The sequence below is a fragment of the Columba livia genome, chromosome 17 (genome assembly GCF_036013475.1).
Source record: "Columba livia isolate bColLiv1 breed racing homer chromosome 17, bColLiv1.pat.W.v2, whole genome shotgun sequence".
Taxonomy (NCBI): domain Eukaryota; kingdom Metazoa; phylum Chordata; class Aves; order Columbiformes; family Columbidae; genus Columba; species Columba livia.
Genome location: NC_088618.1, coordinates 12,780,190 through 12,795,362, shown reverse-complemented (window position 1 = coordinate 12,795,362; position 15,173 = coordinate 12,780,190). Strand labels below are relative to the sequence as shown.

Here is a 15,173-nt window from a genome sequence, read left to right as displayed (position 1 = left end):
AACTCTGCGGTCCCGCACAGCGGGAGTGTCCCAGCTGACGCTGTGTGATCCCGAATTGGTGTGGTGAGCTGTGTGTAGCGATAACCTGTGGTCCAACAAGCTTTCTGACCTCAGTTTGTGACTAAGTAGTGAATTCTCATGCTGCGTGTAGGCACCTTGACTGAGACACCACAGCAAAAGCGATGCAGTGTTATAGGTCACTGAAAACAGGCATTTCAAATCTGGATACTGATGCCTTTACCTTGTTCTACCCACGCTCCTGCTGTGAAAATTGTTAACTGATAGCTCTGTGAGTAATCTCAAAGTGGAGGCAAGTATAACTATCCTTATTTTAAAATGGAGAGATGAAGAGAAGTGAAATAACCCAAAATTGTGCTGCATGTTGAGGACAGAGCTGAGAACCTGGATCTGGACTGGAAGGCCTGTCTGCCTTGGGCTGTTCTCCGCCTGTACTCGGTGGTTGTGTCAATCACTGGTCTCTGCAGCTCCTGTTCCACTTGACTTTTTTCCCTGGTTTGATATCAGAACTGGTTGAGGAGATGAGGAGGGTCTGTTGCTGGAATTCCTTATGAGAGCCCTGGATTCGCTTCCTTGTGACCTGGACTCTCACCCAGTCCATGCTGTAAATCGGCCCTTAAAGGAGCAATAGCCTTGCCCTACCTTTGCTTTCGGAGTGTTGCCTTTCAGTACCCACTGCAATATTGAAAGTAGAAACGAACTAAAGCATGTAACGCGTTCAGACTCCACAGTATTAAGGATTATATATACTTCAGAGGTAGTAAAGGCCAGCTCCAGACCCTCATTGCCGGTTTGACGGGAGCCGAGGCTACTGTGCAAACGATGTATCCGGCTCCTAGACAAATACCTTTCTCTTAACACTGACCTGCCACAGAGAGTGCTCTGCGTTCTGCCTCGTCAGGAGGCTGGATGCATCTGCACCAATGAGAGGTTTAGGCCTTAAAAGCGAAAGGTTGCATGGGGAGTTTCTTTGGCACATGTTCTTACAGAGGTGAGCACATACTTTCTGGGAGGTTCGCTGCTATAATCCCAAGCCATATAATAAGAGTGCAATTACAAAAGGCTACACGCCCTTTTCTGCTTATTGCAGGTCTGAGGCATCTCACTATGATTTGTAAAGTCTGTTTTGAGTCTTGTAATTTTAACTGTGATACAGCTTTTATCCAGCTGGGTGAAATGTTTGCTGAAGCCGTAAAAGAAACTTGTTTCCATTTGACCCTTTGCCCCTGCGAAAACCAAAAAGTGGCCTGAAATCTCTTTTCAAACGGGATTTCCCCTTCATTTGAGTGTGACTGGTTTGGCTCGTGAGGCAGAATGTGGAGATTGTGCTCAGCACTGAGGTTTTCACTCCGTTGTGCCATTGTCTCCTGCAGCTGTGAGAACATTCAGCCTTTTATTGAGGAGTTTCTACAGATCTTCACTTCGGTGCTTCAGGAGAAGAGGTGAGGCTGGCGGAAAGGCCCGAGGGGAGGGTCAGCTGCCCTCCTCTTCCATTCTTTACAACAGAATTGCCCAAGACATTATTATGAGGCATTACGATGCGTTTGGGAGTTAGAAATCATTCTGACTAGTTGGGAGAACTGCTGTGAGAGGATTTCAGGCTGCAGTACAGCCTTTATTGCAAAGATGAGGAGGACGTTGCGTGACGCTGGAGAATGTTATTCTTCGCTCTCTTTAATCCAGGCTTTCAAAGTGGAGGATAGCAATTTAGCAATTAGCCTTGACAAGTTAGGCTGTTATTACTGATCTGTGCTTTTCAAGTGGGGTGACCAGACCGGGCAGATATTAAGTGCTGATGCTGAAGATGCAAAGCGAATCAGCGGCAGAACTGCGAATTCCATCTTGTCCTCCTGACGGTGCTGTCATTCTGGTCATGTTCAAGTCATAAACCATATTTTCTCTGTAATGCGGCACTGGGTTACGGGTCTGGACATCGTGGGGAGCATTGCAGCTGGCTCTGGCTTGGGGGGAAGTGGTGCTGCAGTATGATGGGAACAAAATCAGACACGGCAAACCGTGCTGAAATTCAGCATTGGGCGAGAGGTTTGTATGTGTTTCCACCTGAGCGGTGAGGGAGTCGCAGTAGCACAGCAGGGATGGTGGTATGTGACCGCTCTGCCCATAATTTATTCTTGAATTTGACTGATTAAACTTCTGCATTTTCAGATTTCTCCGTGACTATGATGAGCTGTTCCCTGTCGAGGATGATGTCAGTCTGCTCCAACAAGCCTCCTTCACACTGTATCCTTTGCTGTCACTGTGGCGTTTTGCAGCCCTGGCTGCTCTTCGATTCCTTCACACCGGTGGCATTGCCAGGGTCGCTGCCGCTGGTGAAGCTGCAGGACTGGCAGTGGGTGATGGGAAGTCTCCTCTTAAAAAAAGAAAGGAGGGAATGTTAATGTTAATGTAGGCACAGGCTTGGAAGCCACTGAAAATTGCATAGTTACTTCAAGGCCTCAGGTTGCGCCAGGGAAGGTTGAGGTTGGATCTGGGGAACAATTTCTTCCCCAAAGGGCTGTGGGGCATTGGAACAGGCTGCCCAGGGCAGTGCTGGAGTCACCATCCCTGGAGGGGTTTAAAAGGAGTTTAGATGAGGTTCTCAGGGACATGGGTTAGCGCTAAAGTTGGGTTATGGTTGGACTTGACGAGCCTGAGGGTCTCTTCCAAATGAAATGATTCTGATTCTAAGGTGAGGTCTGAATATTGTGTCTAGAAATGGCCTTAATGCTGTTGTCTTAGAGATGAGACCAGGACAGCCTACATCCTCCACGCAGTGGAAAGTGCGTGGGAAGGGGTAGACAGGAAAAAAGCACAAGTTGTTAAAGATCCAGCACCGCCAGCAGCATCTAATGGAGCATCAGCGATAGTGGAGAGCACGGCCGAGGACGGGGAAGAGCTCGGGGCTGCGTACGCGTCAGAGGATGAGGTGAGTAGAGCGGTGGGGGTAGCACTGGGTTCTGCTCTTTCTGTCCTTGCTTCGTTTCTCTGTGAAGAGAGCATTGGTTTGCTTGGGTTTGGGGATTACACGAGATTGAGTCTCATTCCTCGCCTTTGCTAGATTTCAGTGCAGCTCCACGTGCCTTGTGAAATGAGAAACAAAGCCACACCTGAATCCCGGCTTTATCGTTGAGCAAATTGTGTCTGACTCCCACTGGCATGGGTTTCCTCTTGCTGTGGTTTATTCAAATCCCACACTTGATCCTCGTAGTTCATGTGCTTATTTTTAAATCCATATGTTATTGGAGGAAGGGACTCGGGGACAGACAAAAGCAGTTGCGTGCCCAAGTCTGTCTCAGCCCTTGTGTAGCAGAAACAACTAAGCTGATTTCTCGTCTTTTCATTTCAGTCTTTGACTTCTTATGTTTAAATTCTGATAACCCAGACTTCTGCTTTCCCTTTTTCTCATGTGCACGCCCGCCGTCCCTCCCCGTTCCGTGTGGTGTGTGCAGTGCGCCGGGGCGGCCGCTGCGCCCCTCGCCAAGGTGTCCGGGGTGGAGCTGGACTCCCTCATCTCCCAAGTGAAGGATCTGCTGCCGGACCTCGGCGAGGGCTTCATCCTGGCCTGCCTGGAACAGTACAGCTACAACGCCGAGCAAGTCATCAACAACATTCTAGAAGATAAACTGGTGCCCTGCTTGGATAAGCTTGACCGAACAATGCAAAGGTGTGGAACAACTGCTGGCATGGCTTTGAATGCCATTTGTTTTTTCAGTTGTGGGTTGTCATTTAGTGTCATTCATATTGCAGGTTAGATGCTTGTAGAGCTCTAAGCAGGTGCGTTTTCTTGGGGTAGGCGGCTGCAGTGAGAGCTTCTCGTTGCCATCTGCCACTAGATTTCTGTCCTCGTGTCCCTGCAGAGGACTGGAACGTTCAGCATTTCTGCAGAGCAGGTGCTGATGGGGGGAACAAAAATACTTGTACATTAAAAACTCCAATAAGAACCATTAAAATTCCACCATGGGGACGTTAGTGTAGCTGAGCGATAGAATGTGTTGCCTTCAAAAGTTACTTTGCTGCGGAGAACAGGGTCAGAGGTGTTAAAATCCCGGCTGTCCTGCAGGAAGGGGTGTCTTCAGAGGGGCTAATCCAGCTGAAATTCAACCTGTATCTGGAAAGTTACTCTCTTGCAACTGAAGTTAAACCAGAGTGGGATTGGAACTAGCAGTTCAGGTCCATTTTTATCTCCTCCCTGACAAACTTGCCCGGCTTTCGCTTGCTTCCCCGGGTTACAGCGGCTGTGGGTTTAGCGCTGGCAGTGGAATGGAGTTGGTTTAGTTCGCCTGCAGCTGCCAGCGTGTTTGTGCTGCAACAGCAGTTTCCGACTGTGCATCAGGATGTGAATGTGCTGCTCGCTCACATTTCATGGAGGAACGGGCAGACTGTCTCATTGTTGCATTAAAAAAGGAAAGCATCTTTATCAGAAAACATAATGTAAAATTCTTAGATCTGCAACAATCTTCACGCTCTCCCAGCCAGATCTGCTGAATTTGGCACAAACGGTGCGGGGTGGGCCTTGGGAAGGTTGGGTTTTTCTGCAGAACCAGCAGTTACAGAAGATACGGCTGGGTTTTTTCCTGCCTCTTACATCTTGAAACAAAACGTTCCGTTCAATAGCGAATGTAGAATTCTGATCGCTGCTGATTTTAGAAGTGAGCTCAGCAGCGCTTTCAGATTCCCAGCTGAGCTAACAGCACCAACAAAACAAATGCAAAAATAATGGTCTTTTGACTTGTAAGTTGAACAAACATAAACCTGGAACTCTGAGAAAGAATTAAGAAGGAACCATAGGGAGATAAATGTCCTGAAAGCAACAGCGGCAAATTACTGGAATTTTTTCCGGCGTGTAATGCATCACACTTAGTGTTTGGCTTTACTGAGTCACCGCTTTGAGAGCAGCCAGGCTGTTGAATATTCCACGCTCCTGCACAGTTTTACTGATTCTTAAATGAACAGATGCATTTTCTTCTTGCTTTCTGTAAGTTGCTCTAGTTTCCCAACAATAAGCTTCCAGACCTGCTTTTTATCTTACACCAATGCCATGCAGCGGTCGTGCACGTACTATAGTGCGGCTGCGAGATGAAGAGACAGCAATTTGTGACCCCATCGTGCAGCACCACGCTGAGGATCTCAGCGTGCTGGGGGTGACTTTGAGAAAGAAGAAACCAAGGGTTTAGGAAGGAGAGAACGTGGTCTTCCTCAGTTCACCTTTGGTTTGATTCTCCCTTGTTTGTTTTAACAGGCAGCTGAAGCCAGACCCTACTCCTCTCGTCACTTCTCGCTGTAATGTTTTCCAGGATGATGAGTTTGATGTTTTCAGTAGGGATTCGGTGGATGTTTCTCGGATCCAAAAAGGCAAGCGGTGAGTGTCGTGCACCCTCAATTAACCCTGTCTGTCAAGCAGAATAAACGTCTGCGAACCTGCAAATTTGTTTCTCGCACAAACCTCCTGCAGGAATTTCTTGGCAGGGGGCGGTGAGGCTTATCAAAGATGTTTCCCACCTGTTTCTATGGGAAAGTAAAATGAAATATTATTAGGGGGTTGGTCTCAGGGAGTGTTTTTCCTAATTGGCTTTCCTCAGTACTCTGCTAGAGATCCCTGTCAAGCTCATTTGTGATGTCAAGCTCTTGCTTCTTGGTCTTAATGTTAAATTCGTACCGAACAGCAAACCTTGAAAAGCAGCCGCCTCTGTGAGCCTGGTGTTGTGACTCAGAACTGGGGATAAATTAGCGATTTGGTTTAGATCCAAGTGAAGCTTCAATGTCTATCTGCTTCAAAATCTGATAACACTCAGTGGCTTAGACGACTTTTGTTGTTCCTGCTGCTCTAAGCTCCCTGCAGAAGAACATTTCCCTTGCTTTCCCCTTAGCTTGGCGCGTTGTGCTGTGCCACACTGTGTGAACGGAGGCTGGGGCTTTGTCCTGCTGGCTCCTGTTGCTGGCAGCTCTATCTACAACATGGCTGGTTAGAGAAAGCGCTTAAAAGAATCTGAAGCAGGTCAACCAAGTCCAGTCTTTATGTTAGTATGTATTTACACAGAATGTAAGTAAAAGTCTGGCTGGAGATTGAGCTGCATCGCCCTGGGAGCTCCCAGCCAAGGCTTTGGTTGCAAAGCTGCATCAAACTCTCAGGAGAAAACCACTTTTGTCCGTGATCCTGTTGGACTGTTTCAGCGGCACTGCTATAGCGCTTATAGTGGCTCAGCTAGGCAAGAAAATCATTTCTCTTCTCTCTGGCCAAGACAATGACTTTTGGAGCCTCCATAGCTAAGAAGTCACAGGCGTTATCTCTCTTCTTTCTCCTTGGCGCGTTGTCTTGCTTGGCACGCAGCGGGAGCCTTCTGCACAGGTGAGCTCAGTTATCTTCCACTTCCCAAAGTTTTGCACGTGTGAGTAGCCGCTGTGGAGGCTGGGCAAGGCCAGAGAGCGCTGCCCGAGTCCAGCACAGCGCGTCCAGCGCTCGGAATAACCCTGCCAGGAGCTCCCTCTGCAGATAGATTGGTGTAGATGAGGTTCTCAGGGACGTGGGTTAGTGACTGGACTCAATGATCTTGAGCGTCTTTTCCAACTAAAATGATTTTGTGATCACTTCCAGAGCTTCGGAAGTTAAGTCATCCCTGAGCTGGCTGTTGGGAGCCTAATCCCACAGCATTGTCCCCCGGCTGCGGGCAGAGGGGCCGGGTCTGCTCTGTGGTGGTGACACCGCTCCCTGAGAACACAGTTGTCTCATCTGCTCTACCATTCAGGGACCTCTTGGGATTATCCTCCTCTCAGTGCTGCTGTCTGGTGTCTCTTGGCCTCCCTCAGGCTGTGTCTTGGTTTAAAAGCAGTTGTTACGCAGAGAGCACTCTCTGCAGGACTCCAGACACATCAGTTATGTTTGGAGTTGTTTTTAAAACCTGGACTTAAGTAGCTGGGATCAGCAACATACACCCTATGCCCAAAGTTGCCATATCCAACTAAATCAAAGGATAACTTATAGTGCCTTGCTCTCTAGAATTTAACATTCAGAAAAACAGAAATATGAAGTATGTTCTTTCAGCACTAAAAGCGCAAGTTCCTTGTCCCACAAACGAGAAATCTGATGCTTTACCCAAGCGCTGGGCTGACAGGGCTCTCCCAGCCTAGTTTGAGATCTGCTTTGGATGTGAATTATATAATTTCTTTTTCTCCTTCTTAAAATCTCTTGCTCACCGAATTCCACTTGCGTTTAGTGCTGTTGTGATGTGGCAATGGTGCTTCCAGAGCCGCACCAGGCTGGGTCCCACCGCGCCGTGGGAAAGCACGAGCCGTTTGGGGCAGGGCCGGTTAATGGGAAAAAGCCACACCAGGATGAGGAGAGGAACGGGCACGAGGAAGCGAATGTATATAACACATATACATGATTCTTTGCTGATCCTGAAAAGCGATCCCGCTTGTCTGTGCCTGTCTAGCCGTAACTGCAAGCTGAATCTGGCTCTTGAAGTCGGAGTGTGTTCTGAACACTGCAGGACCGGAGGGGTTATATCACTGTTTTCCCTGGAATTGGTGGCTGAGACACTTCGCTGCAGCTCCTCTGTGGTCATCAGACCAGCTCGACAGGCAACAATTACCAAATACTTTGCTCAGTCTCACACTAAATACCACCAGAAGATGTTACCCCAGCCGAGCAGCGTGTGGAGTCACAGCAAGTCACCCGGGGAGGAACCGCATCTGCCGCAGGGTTACGGAGCTTTCAGATCCTGTGTGAAGATCAGGCTGTTTACATCACTTCCCCGCTTCTGGCGGGTACATCACCCGGGTCTGTCCGTTCTCGAGTCACCGACCGCCTGCCCTGGGCAGGTTCTTTCTCCGGTAGCGTCCGGATGCCGGGCAGAGCGCTGGTGCGTGTTCCTCCTCGACTCTGAGGGCTGCACGTTGTCCCGTGAATATTTAACAGTGGAATCCCTTGTTGCTTTGCTGGAAGTGTATACTTGGCTGGTCTGAAAAATGAGAGTTAAAGAGTTTACGCTTGTGCAGTTGGAGACACAGCATCTCTGGCTGCTTTTTTAATACCTCTATCAAAATTTTATCTTCCCTTCTTTAAAATTGCTGTAACTTACTTAGGTCATAAATTAAAAAATATCTACATGCAGTGCTTTGAGGCTGAATCAGAATCACCGGTCTACTCTGATTTGTTCTTTTCAGTGTTAGTTGTGCTCGCTCTGATCCTTACTTGCTGCACTGGTAGTTTTTTTTTGCTTTCTCCACATCCATTCGTATTTTCCATCTCCCATTTGTAAGCTGTGGTTCTTGGCTCCAGGAACACGCGTGTCCGTGCGGCGGTTTCTGACAATCAGGTCCGTGATTTGCAGTGATTGCAAAAGTGATTGCGGTGAGATGATCCTGCTGTGGGGTGTTAGAGAGCACCGTGCCCTGCACAGCCCTCCGGAGACCCGAGTCTTCTTCCTACCAACTCACCTTTTGGAATTCATGGCGCTTCTGGTGTCTTCTGGATTTTGGCCAAATTTCAGCTTGAGTATAATTGCTTTGGCTTCCTGTAAAAGCTTGTGTTCTGGCTCCAATGACAGCAGTGGTCTCCAATTCGTGTTCTTAGCTGCTGTGGAATCTTGCTGGGCTTCTGTTTTAAAAATGACTTTTCCAAGCCAGGAGTGGCTGGTTTTTTAGTAGGCAAACAGCCCTGTTATAAATTGGAGTAAAACAGGTAGGTGTGAGTAGCGCTTGTGTTACTCCAGCTTCTACTTACTGACAGGGGAAAAAGTAACTTACAGAGATCTTTACATACTGCCCTTGAAATGGCCTCAAGTTGCGCCAGGGGAGGTTGAGGTTGGATCTGGGAACAATTTCTTCCCCAAAGGGCTGTGGGGCATTGGAACAGGCTGCCCAGGGCAGTGCTGGAGTCACCATCCCTGGAGGGTTGGACAGACGGACATGAGGTTCTCAGGACATGGGGCAGTGCCAGGGGTGGGTTATGGTTGGACTTGATGATCTTGAGGGTCTTTTCCAACCAAAATGATTCTATGTTCTGTGTTGCCTCTCCTTCCCGTGCTGGGGAGCGCAGGAGGGAGAAGGACACGACGAGGAGTTTGCTGAACGACAAGCGCCTGGTTGCTGAGCAGAGGGAGCGTTACAGCCAGTACAGCGTGGTCGTGGAGGAGGTTCCTGTGCAGCCGGGAGCAGCTCAGCTCTACAGGGAGGACTACGAGGATGAGTACGATGACACCTACGATGGAAACCAAGTGGGAGCAAACGATGCTGACTCGGATGATGAGCTGATCAGCAGGAGGTAGGTGCTGTGATGGGAATCACCACCTGGCTCACACAAACCTGCTCAGCGCTGGGTTTGGGCTGTTTCTCAGAGGGAATGTGCCTCCTTCAAACCACTCATTTATCTTCTGTTTTCTCTGTGATGTGAAAGGAGGGAGATTTGGGTCTCTCTCTCATTGGTAGGGAGCGTTGCAGGGCTCTGCAGGGCTTGGCCATTGCCTCAATTGATCAACAAACCTCAGAGGAGGCTTTGCCATCGTGTAGAAACTTGCACTCAGCACTGCTTGTGCTGATAGAAAACTGTCCCACAGCGGAGGAAAATGGGCTGTCTTAAATAACAGGTATAGCTGGGCAACGTGAAGTGGTTGGTTAGCAAAGGAAACCTTCAAAACTGGGAACTGTACAAGGGGATTTCTGCTCCCTGCCAGTTCCCTCTGACACCTCGGGGTGCTTACACCTGGAATTGGGTCCAGCATGGGCAGGGATGGGAATTGTAGAATATTTATTTTAGAAATAAGAGCTAGAGATGTTTTAAAAGCTGTTTTAACATGTCTGACAGTGGCCTGTTAAATTCTGATGTATTGTGAAGATGCCACCATCTCTAACTTCAAACCAAAATGCACCTTTGGGGTTCCTTTGTCCCTTTTGTGTTTTTTTCCTTTCTGAAGCGTGGTGAGGCTTCCATTGAAGTCCTTTTTGTGCTTTGCCTGTACCAGCGCAGCACTCGGGCCTTTTCCCTATTTCAGGTGCTCGTGCTCCTAGAGAGGCAGTGGCAACAATTAGTGGATGTTACTGCTTAAAACCAGATCTAAAGGTTTGAAGTAACCAAGGCTTTTCTAGTCTTACACTTATTCCTTTGACAGTGGAATGGTGCATCTGAATTCCAATACGGTTTAAACACACACACACATATATATATTAAAGAAGAGCTATAGGCATGTGCTGAATTCCACCTCTACCCCCCAGGCCCTTGGCTGCTCTGCGTGTTCAGGGTGATTCATAAAGCTTGATGGATTTCTCCCTGTATGAAACTGGGGCACAGCAGTGGAACCATTGACCAGCTGCGGTGGTTTTAGAGCACAGCACTTGCTGAGCATTCACGTTTCTGTGGGAGTTCGGGTTGGAAGGCTGGGGGTTCCCTGTACCGATGCTGTTCCCTCCCTGGTGAGCTGAACCCAGCAGCTGTACTCCTCACTGGCGCCTTGGGGCTCTGCCCGGTCCCCTTCTCCCCAGGAAGCAGTTGTTTCCTCAGATGAATTCTTTGTGAGCTTTCAGGTTTTTCCTGACCTGCTCCTTTTTCTTAACTATTATTATTTTCAGTAACAACATCATAGTGAACATTCCCCAGTGAAGAACATCTGTGTTTAATTGCCCATAGTAAATGTGTCATTAGCTACCAGGTCTCTTTTTTTTTCTTTTGCTTTTCTTTTTTTCTTTCTTCAGGAGAAGCAGCAAGCCCATGAAATTTCTAGCTCCTCCTTTTTGGAAGATATGATGCAAAGCGAAAAGGCTCCGCTGTTCAGTGAAACGTCTCTGGCTGTACTGTTTGCTGACTTTGTGCCTTAATTTTCAGGCCATTCACAATCCCTCAAGTCTTGAGACCAAAAGGACAAGAAGAAGGGCAGGAGGAAGAGGAAGGGGATGAAGAGGAGGAGGAGGAAGAAGCTGAAAAGGAAAGAGCAAAGGTGACGTTTAGTTTGCAATTGGAGTAGCTTTAAGATTTACCATCCATCTTCTCTGCTTCACGTGCTGGTGTTTGGCAGAGGTGATGTGGAGCAGGTTTCCTCCTTCAGAGGGTGAGTCTTTCAACAGTTGGATGGAGCTTGAGCTGCTTTTCCAAGCGGCTGCTTCTGCAGGTTGTGAAATGTCCCTAAATACAGCTGTCCGCTGCTTCCTAGGGTAACCGTGCTGGAACAGTGACACTTATCCATGGAGAGCTTTAACCTCCTTTATCCCTTAGGCAGACGATACCAGCAGAACACTTTGAGGATCACCAGCACTCTTGCTGTGGATATTCTGGAAATAGTGATGTTCTTGCTGGTAGAGGTGGGATGTGGGAAGAATTCTCAGGTTTTCTGCTGGGTTTGGGGTTTGGAGTTTGACACCAATCCCGCTGCCTCAGCCAGCAGATAATGAACAACAGATTGACTCTGTTCCGTGGTCTGACAGAACCACCTTCTGCTCGAGCCCTTTGTGCGATGCTGTTGAGTTGACTGACCTCTTGCCTTTCTGCCCTCGGTAGGACCATTTTGTGCAGGACCCGGCCGTGCTGCGGGAGAGAGCTGAAGCCCGGCGGCTGGCGCAGCTCGCGAGGAAGGGGTGAGTGAGCACCTCCCTCTGCGGGGGAAGCCGTGTTCTGCGGTGGTTAGCGAGTGTTCTGCTGCTGACCCTGAAATGCTGGGGATATACCTGCTCCTTAACATTCCTGTGCATCAGGGTCACCACCACGGTGGTGGGAACTTCCTCACCCAACTTTTACTTCACTGCTCATCGTGCTCTCTCATCAAATGGTTAGGCACATAAAAGCATAGAATGGTTTGTGTTGAAGGGCCTCCCCAGCTTCCCCAGTGCCCCCCTGCCATGAGCAGGGACATCTGCACCAGCTCAGGTTGCTCAGAGCCCCGTCCAGCCTGGCCTGGGATGTCTCCAGGGATGGTTCATCCACCACCTCTCTGGCCAACCTGGGCCAGGCTCTCACCACCCTCAGGGCAACAGTTTCTTCCTCATGTCCAGCCTGAATCTCCCTCCTTTAGTTTAAAACCATCACCCCTTGTCCTATCACAGACTCTGCTCAAAAGTCTGTCCCCATCTTTCTTATGGGCCCCTTTTAAGTCCGGAAAGGCCACAATAAGATCTCCCTGGAGCTTCTCTTCTCCAGGCTGAACACGCAACTCTCAGCCCGTGCATGTTGGGATCTGGGAGAGCACGGCTTCCTAGAGCTTGAGCATCTCCCACAGGGTTTCAGGACAGTTTAACAGCTGGTTTTAGCTGACAGTGTGTAGAAGGACAGAGTTGTTGTGTGGCTGATGCTGGTACTCAGCTATTGCCGAAGCCCCACAGAGCTGGGATGAGCTGAGGCTCAAGGCCTGACAGCTGAACTCGCGTCTTTTGTCAGGATCTGTATATTTTGTCCCCCAAGCGTGCAGTGTGCTCGCCATAATGTCCTTTCTCTGTGCACCCCAGGCACAAGCACGACAGCTCTGCCGTCGTTGGGAACGCGAAGGGACATGGACAGAACCGGGAGACGGTGCAGGAGCGAAGGAAGAAGGAGGCAAACAAAAGCACAAGAGCCAACCACAACCGCCGAGCCCTGGCTGACAGAAAGCGGAATAAAGGCATGATTCCTTCCTGAAAGACTCAGCCCGGGTGTCGTCATGCCCAGGCCTCTGCCTGGGAGGATGCGGTTGTGTTTTATTCCCTCAGCACTCGCTGTGCTCGGGGGACTGGTTGTCGTGGTTCAATACCTGACGCTTCAGCTCACATGGAATTGCACACCCTGGTGGGGCAGCCCGTTTTGGGGAAGGAACTGCCCTCCAGGCAGCCCCCAGCTGCTCGGCAGTTCACGGAGACGTGCGTACGACAGCGGGCTGCACCGCACCTGCAGCGGACAGGCTGCACAGCTGTTCGCTTCCTTTTGTACTATTTATAATTCGGAGATTTTTATTTTCATACTGCTCCTTGCGCCCTCTCCATCACTCATGTGGGTTTTCAGCCCCCGCAGCGGGCGGCTCTCAGAGCGAAACTCCCCTGGAGCGGCCCCCGCGGCCTTCTGCTCCGCTCAAATGCTTTATCCTGCGGCACAGCCGCAAGGATGACAGGAAAGTGCTTGGGCTGTTCCCACTGCAAACAGCCAGCCAGGGGGAGTTAGGTGAATGAACACCTTATCATCCATTCCCATCCCTGGAGTGAGGTGTGTGAAAACAATGTGCAAATAAAAGATCTCAATCTTTCAGTTGGTGCTTTAGGCTCTTACAGACCGTATCGATCTTGAAGTTGGGAAAAATCTCAACAAGCCTTTTAACGCGCTGTGTCTGCAGGCACTGAATTCACTTGCTGTTCCGTGTTGGTTTAGTGTGATGAGATCTGGCCGCAGCCACCGAGGCAAAGATCCTGGAAAATCAGGGATGACAGGGATGGAAACGGGAGGGGAAGGCAGCAGGGGCAGAGTCCCCGCGAGCGGCCTCCTCAACAACTTGTCACACTGGAGCGGAACTGCCCTGGTCATTGTGTTTGCTGTCAGGGAGGCCGGGAGATCATAGTAGACAGTTTGTAGTTGCTGAAGGGGCTTCTCGCAAGCGCTGTCTCTTGTTTGCAGTTGCTCCCTGTGCAAAGAGACACACAAATTGAGTTTGCTTTGTACTCTGTTTGTGAGGCGCTCAAATGCTTACGCGAGCCTGGAGTATCTGCCGGCAGCTGGTGGTAAAACTGTTGTGGTTGCTGCTGTCGCGGAGCAGCAGCGCGTTATTGCAGTGCTGTCCCCATCGTGGAGATGAACTTTCAAGTAAACAAGTAGGCTTGGCTTGGTTAATCTGCTCCGCGTGCCACCTCCCCACCACCATCGCATGTGGTTGGGGTTTTTTGTTTTATTTTTCTAGTACTGCAAGTGCTACCGTTGTGATCCCTACACTGAGCAATCAGCCCTGGGGTGTGCAGCGTTAGAGCTCCGGTTCCAGGGTGACTCTCCCCCTTCGAGCGCTGCAGCGCTTTGGCAACGAGCGCCGTGAGACGGACGGTGCTGCCGGGTTTTACGCAGAGGGCGGGACCAGGGGCTGTAGGATCAGAGCTGCTGCCAGACGCTGCTGGGGCTGCTTTGGGAAGAGTAGAAATGGCTGTCACCATTCTGCAGATGGGATGAAGTCCTGAGTGCTGCGAGCCCCGTTTCTTTGTGTATCAGGACAGCTCAAACCCCCAACAACACGTAGGAAAAAGGGAATTACGTTTACCAACTTCCCCAAATCTGCTGTCAAGTGAAATCACCTGCTAGGATAAGTAACTCTACTCTTGTGCAGCTACTGTTCTCTGCACTAACAGCTTCATTTACTCTCTGCCAGCCCACTCTAATGCTTCTCCCCCTGCCTAATACTGTATTCATCTTTAGTTCTTGCTTCTAAGAAGCTGCAAATCTCTATCACCTGCTCAGCACAGCGTGAAGCTATCGGCGCTGCAGACGGAGCTGGTAGTAAAGCAGGCGGTCTCATATGGTATGAGATTAGCCCAAGAAAGCTTAAACCGTTCCTCTTAAGCATCTCTATAAAAGCACAGCTGGGACTGTGAAAGCTGGAGTTGTTTTTTGCTCAAAAAAACAGAAGCACCATGTTTTTCAAGTCCTCTTTGTGTTCTTATGTTTTACTCCTGACACCTATTTGCAAACCCAATAAAGCTGCTTTCATTAGTGCTGGCTCTAATTTTCTCTCCTTCATCCATTGCTCAAATTCCTCCTTGTTAGTGAAAATATAGTGAGAGACGTGGCTTCTGGGCTGGGGAAGAGGGAAGAGCAGGAGTCACTCAGCCACATCTTCCCACAGCCACCGGAGAGCCTGGAGTAATTAACTGCTTCGTTACCTCCAACAGGATCCAAACAGCCCTTTCCTGGGAGGGAAGATGTGTTTGAAAGGGCCGCTGAGAGCAGGGATGGACTGTTCAGTGAGGTTGTGCAGAATCTGAAGAGAATCTACTCCTTCCCTCTGGATGGAGTGGGGGTGGGCAGAGCACAGGGACCCCCAGCAGCTCCCCGGGATGGGATAGAGCAGCTGGGAGGGTACAAGCTAAGACTGTTCTGCCCCTCAAGCCACTCAAAGAGCCAGAAGGTGCAGAAATAGCTCAGAAAGATCAACATCCCATTCGGTAGGTTTTGGACAGGCTGGAATTATACACAATGTCCATTTTCAGCCCAGATTGATGGGCTCACACCA

The 15,173-nt window shown here is 49.5% G+C and overlaps 1 protein-coding gene across 1 annotated transcript in view; it reads left to right on the top strand.

Moving 5' to 3' along the window:
* Positions 1 to 14,653, top strand: part of ASCC2 (activating signal cointegrator 1 complex subunit 2) — a 29,498-nt gene extending 14,845 nt beyond the window's left edge. The window contains exons 11-19 of the mRNA XM_013367128.3: positions 1,392 to 1,460; positions 2,185 to 2,259; positions 2,758 to 2,944; positions 3,468 to 3,682; positions 5,258 to 5,377; positions 9,056 to 9,280; positions 10,835 to 10,946; positions 11,504 to 11,580; positions 12,445 to 14,653. Of these exons, the coding sequence (XP_013222582.2) occupies positions 1,392 to 1,460; positions 2,185 to 2,259; positions 2,758 to 2,944; positions 3,468 to 3,682; positions 5,258 to 5,377; positions 9,056 to 9,280; positions 10,835 to 10,946; positions 11,504 to 11,580; positions 12,445 to 12,613 (1,249 nt within the window). The 3' untranslated portion in view covers positions 12,614 to 14,653. The remainder of the gene's footprint in view (positions 1 to 1,391; positions 1,461 to 2,184; positions 2,260 to 2,757; positions 2,945 to 3,467; positions 3,683 to 5,257; positions 5,378 to 9,055; positions 9,281 to 10,834; positions 10,947 to 11,503; positions 11,581 to 12,444) is intronic.
* The last annotated feature ends 520 nt before the right edge of the window (positions 14,654 to 15,173 follow it).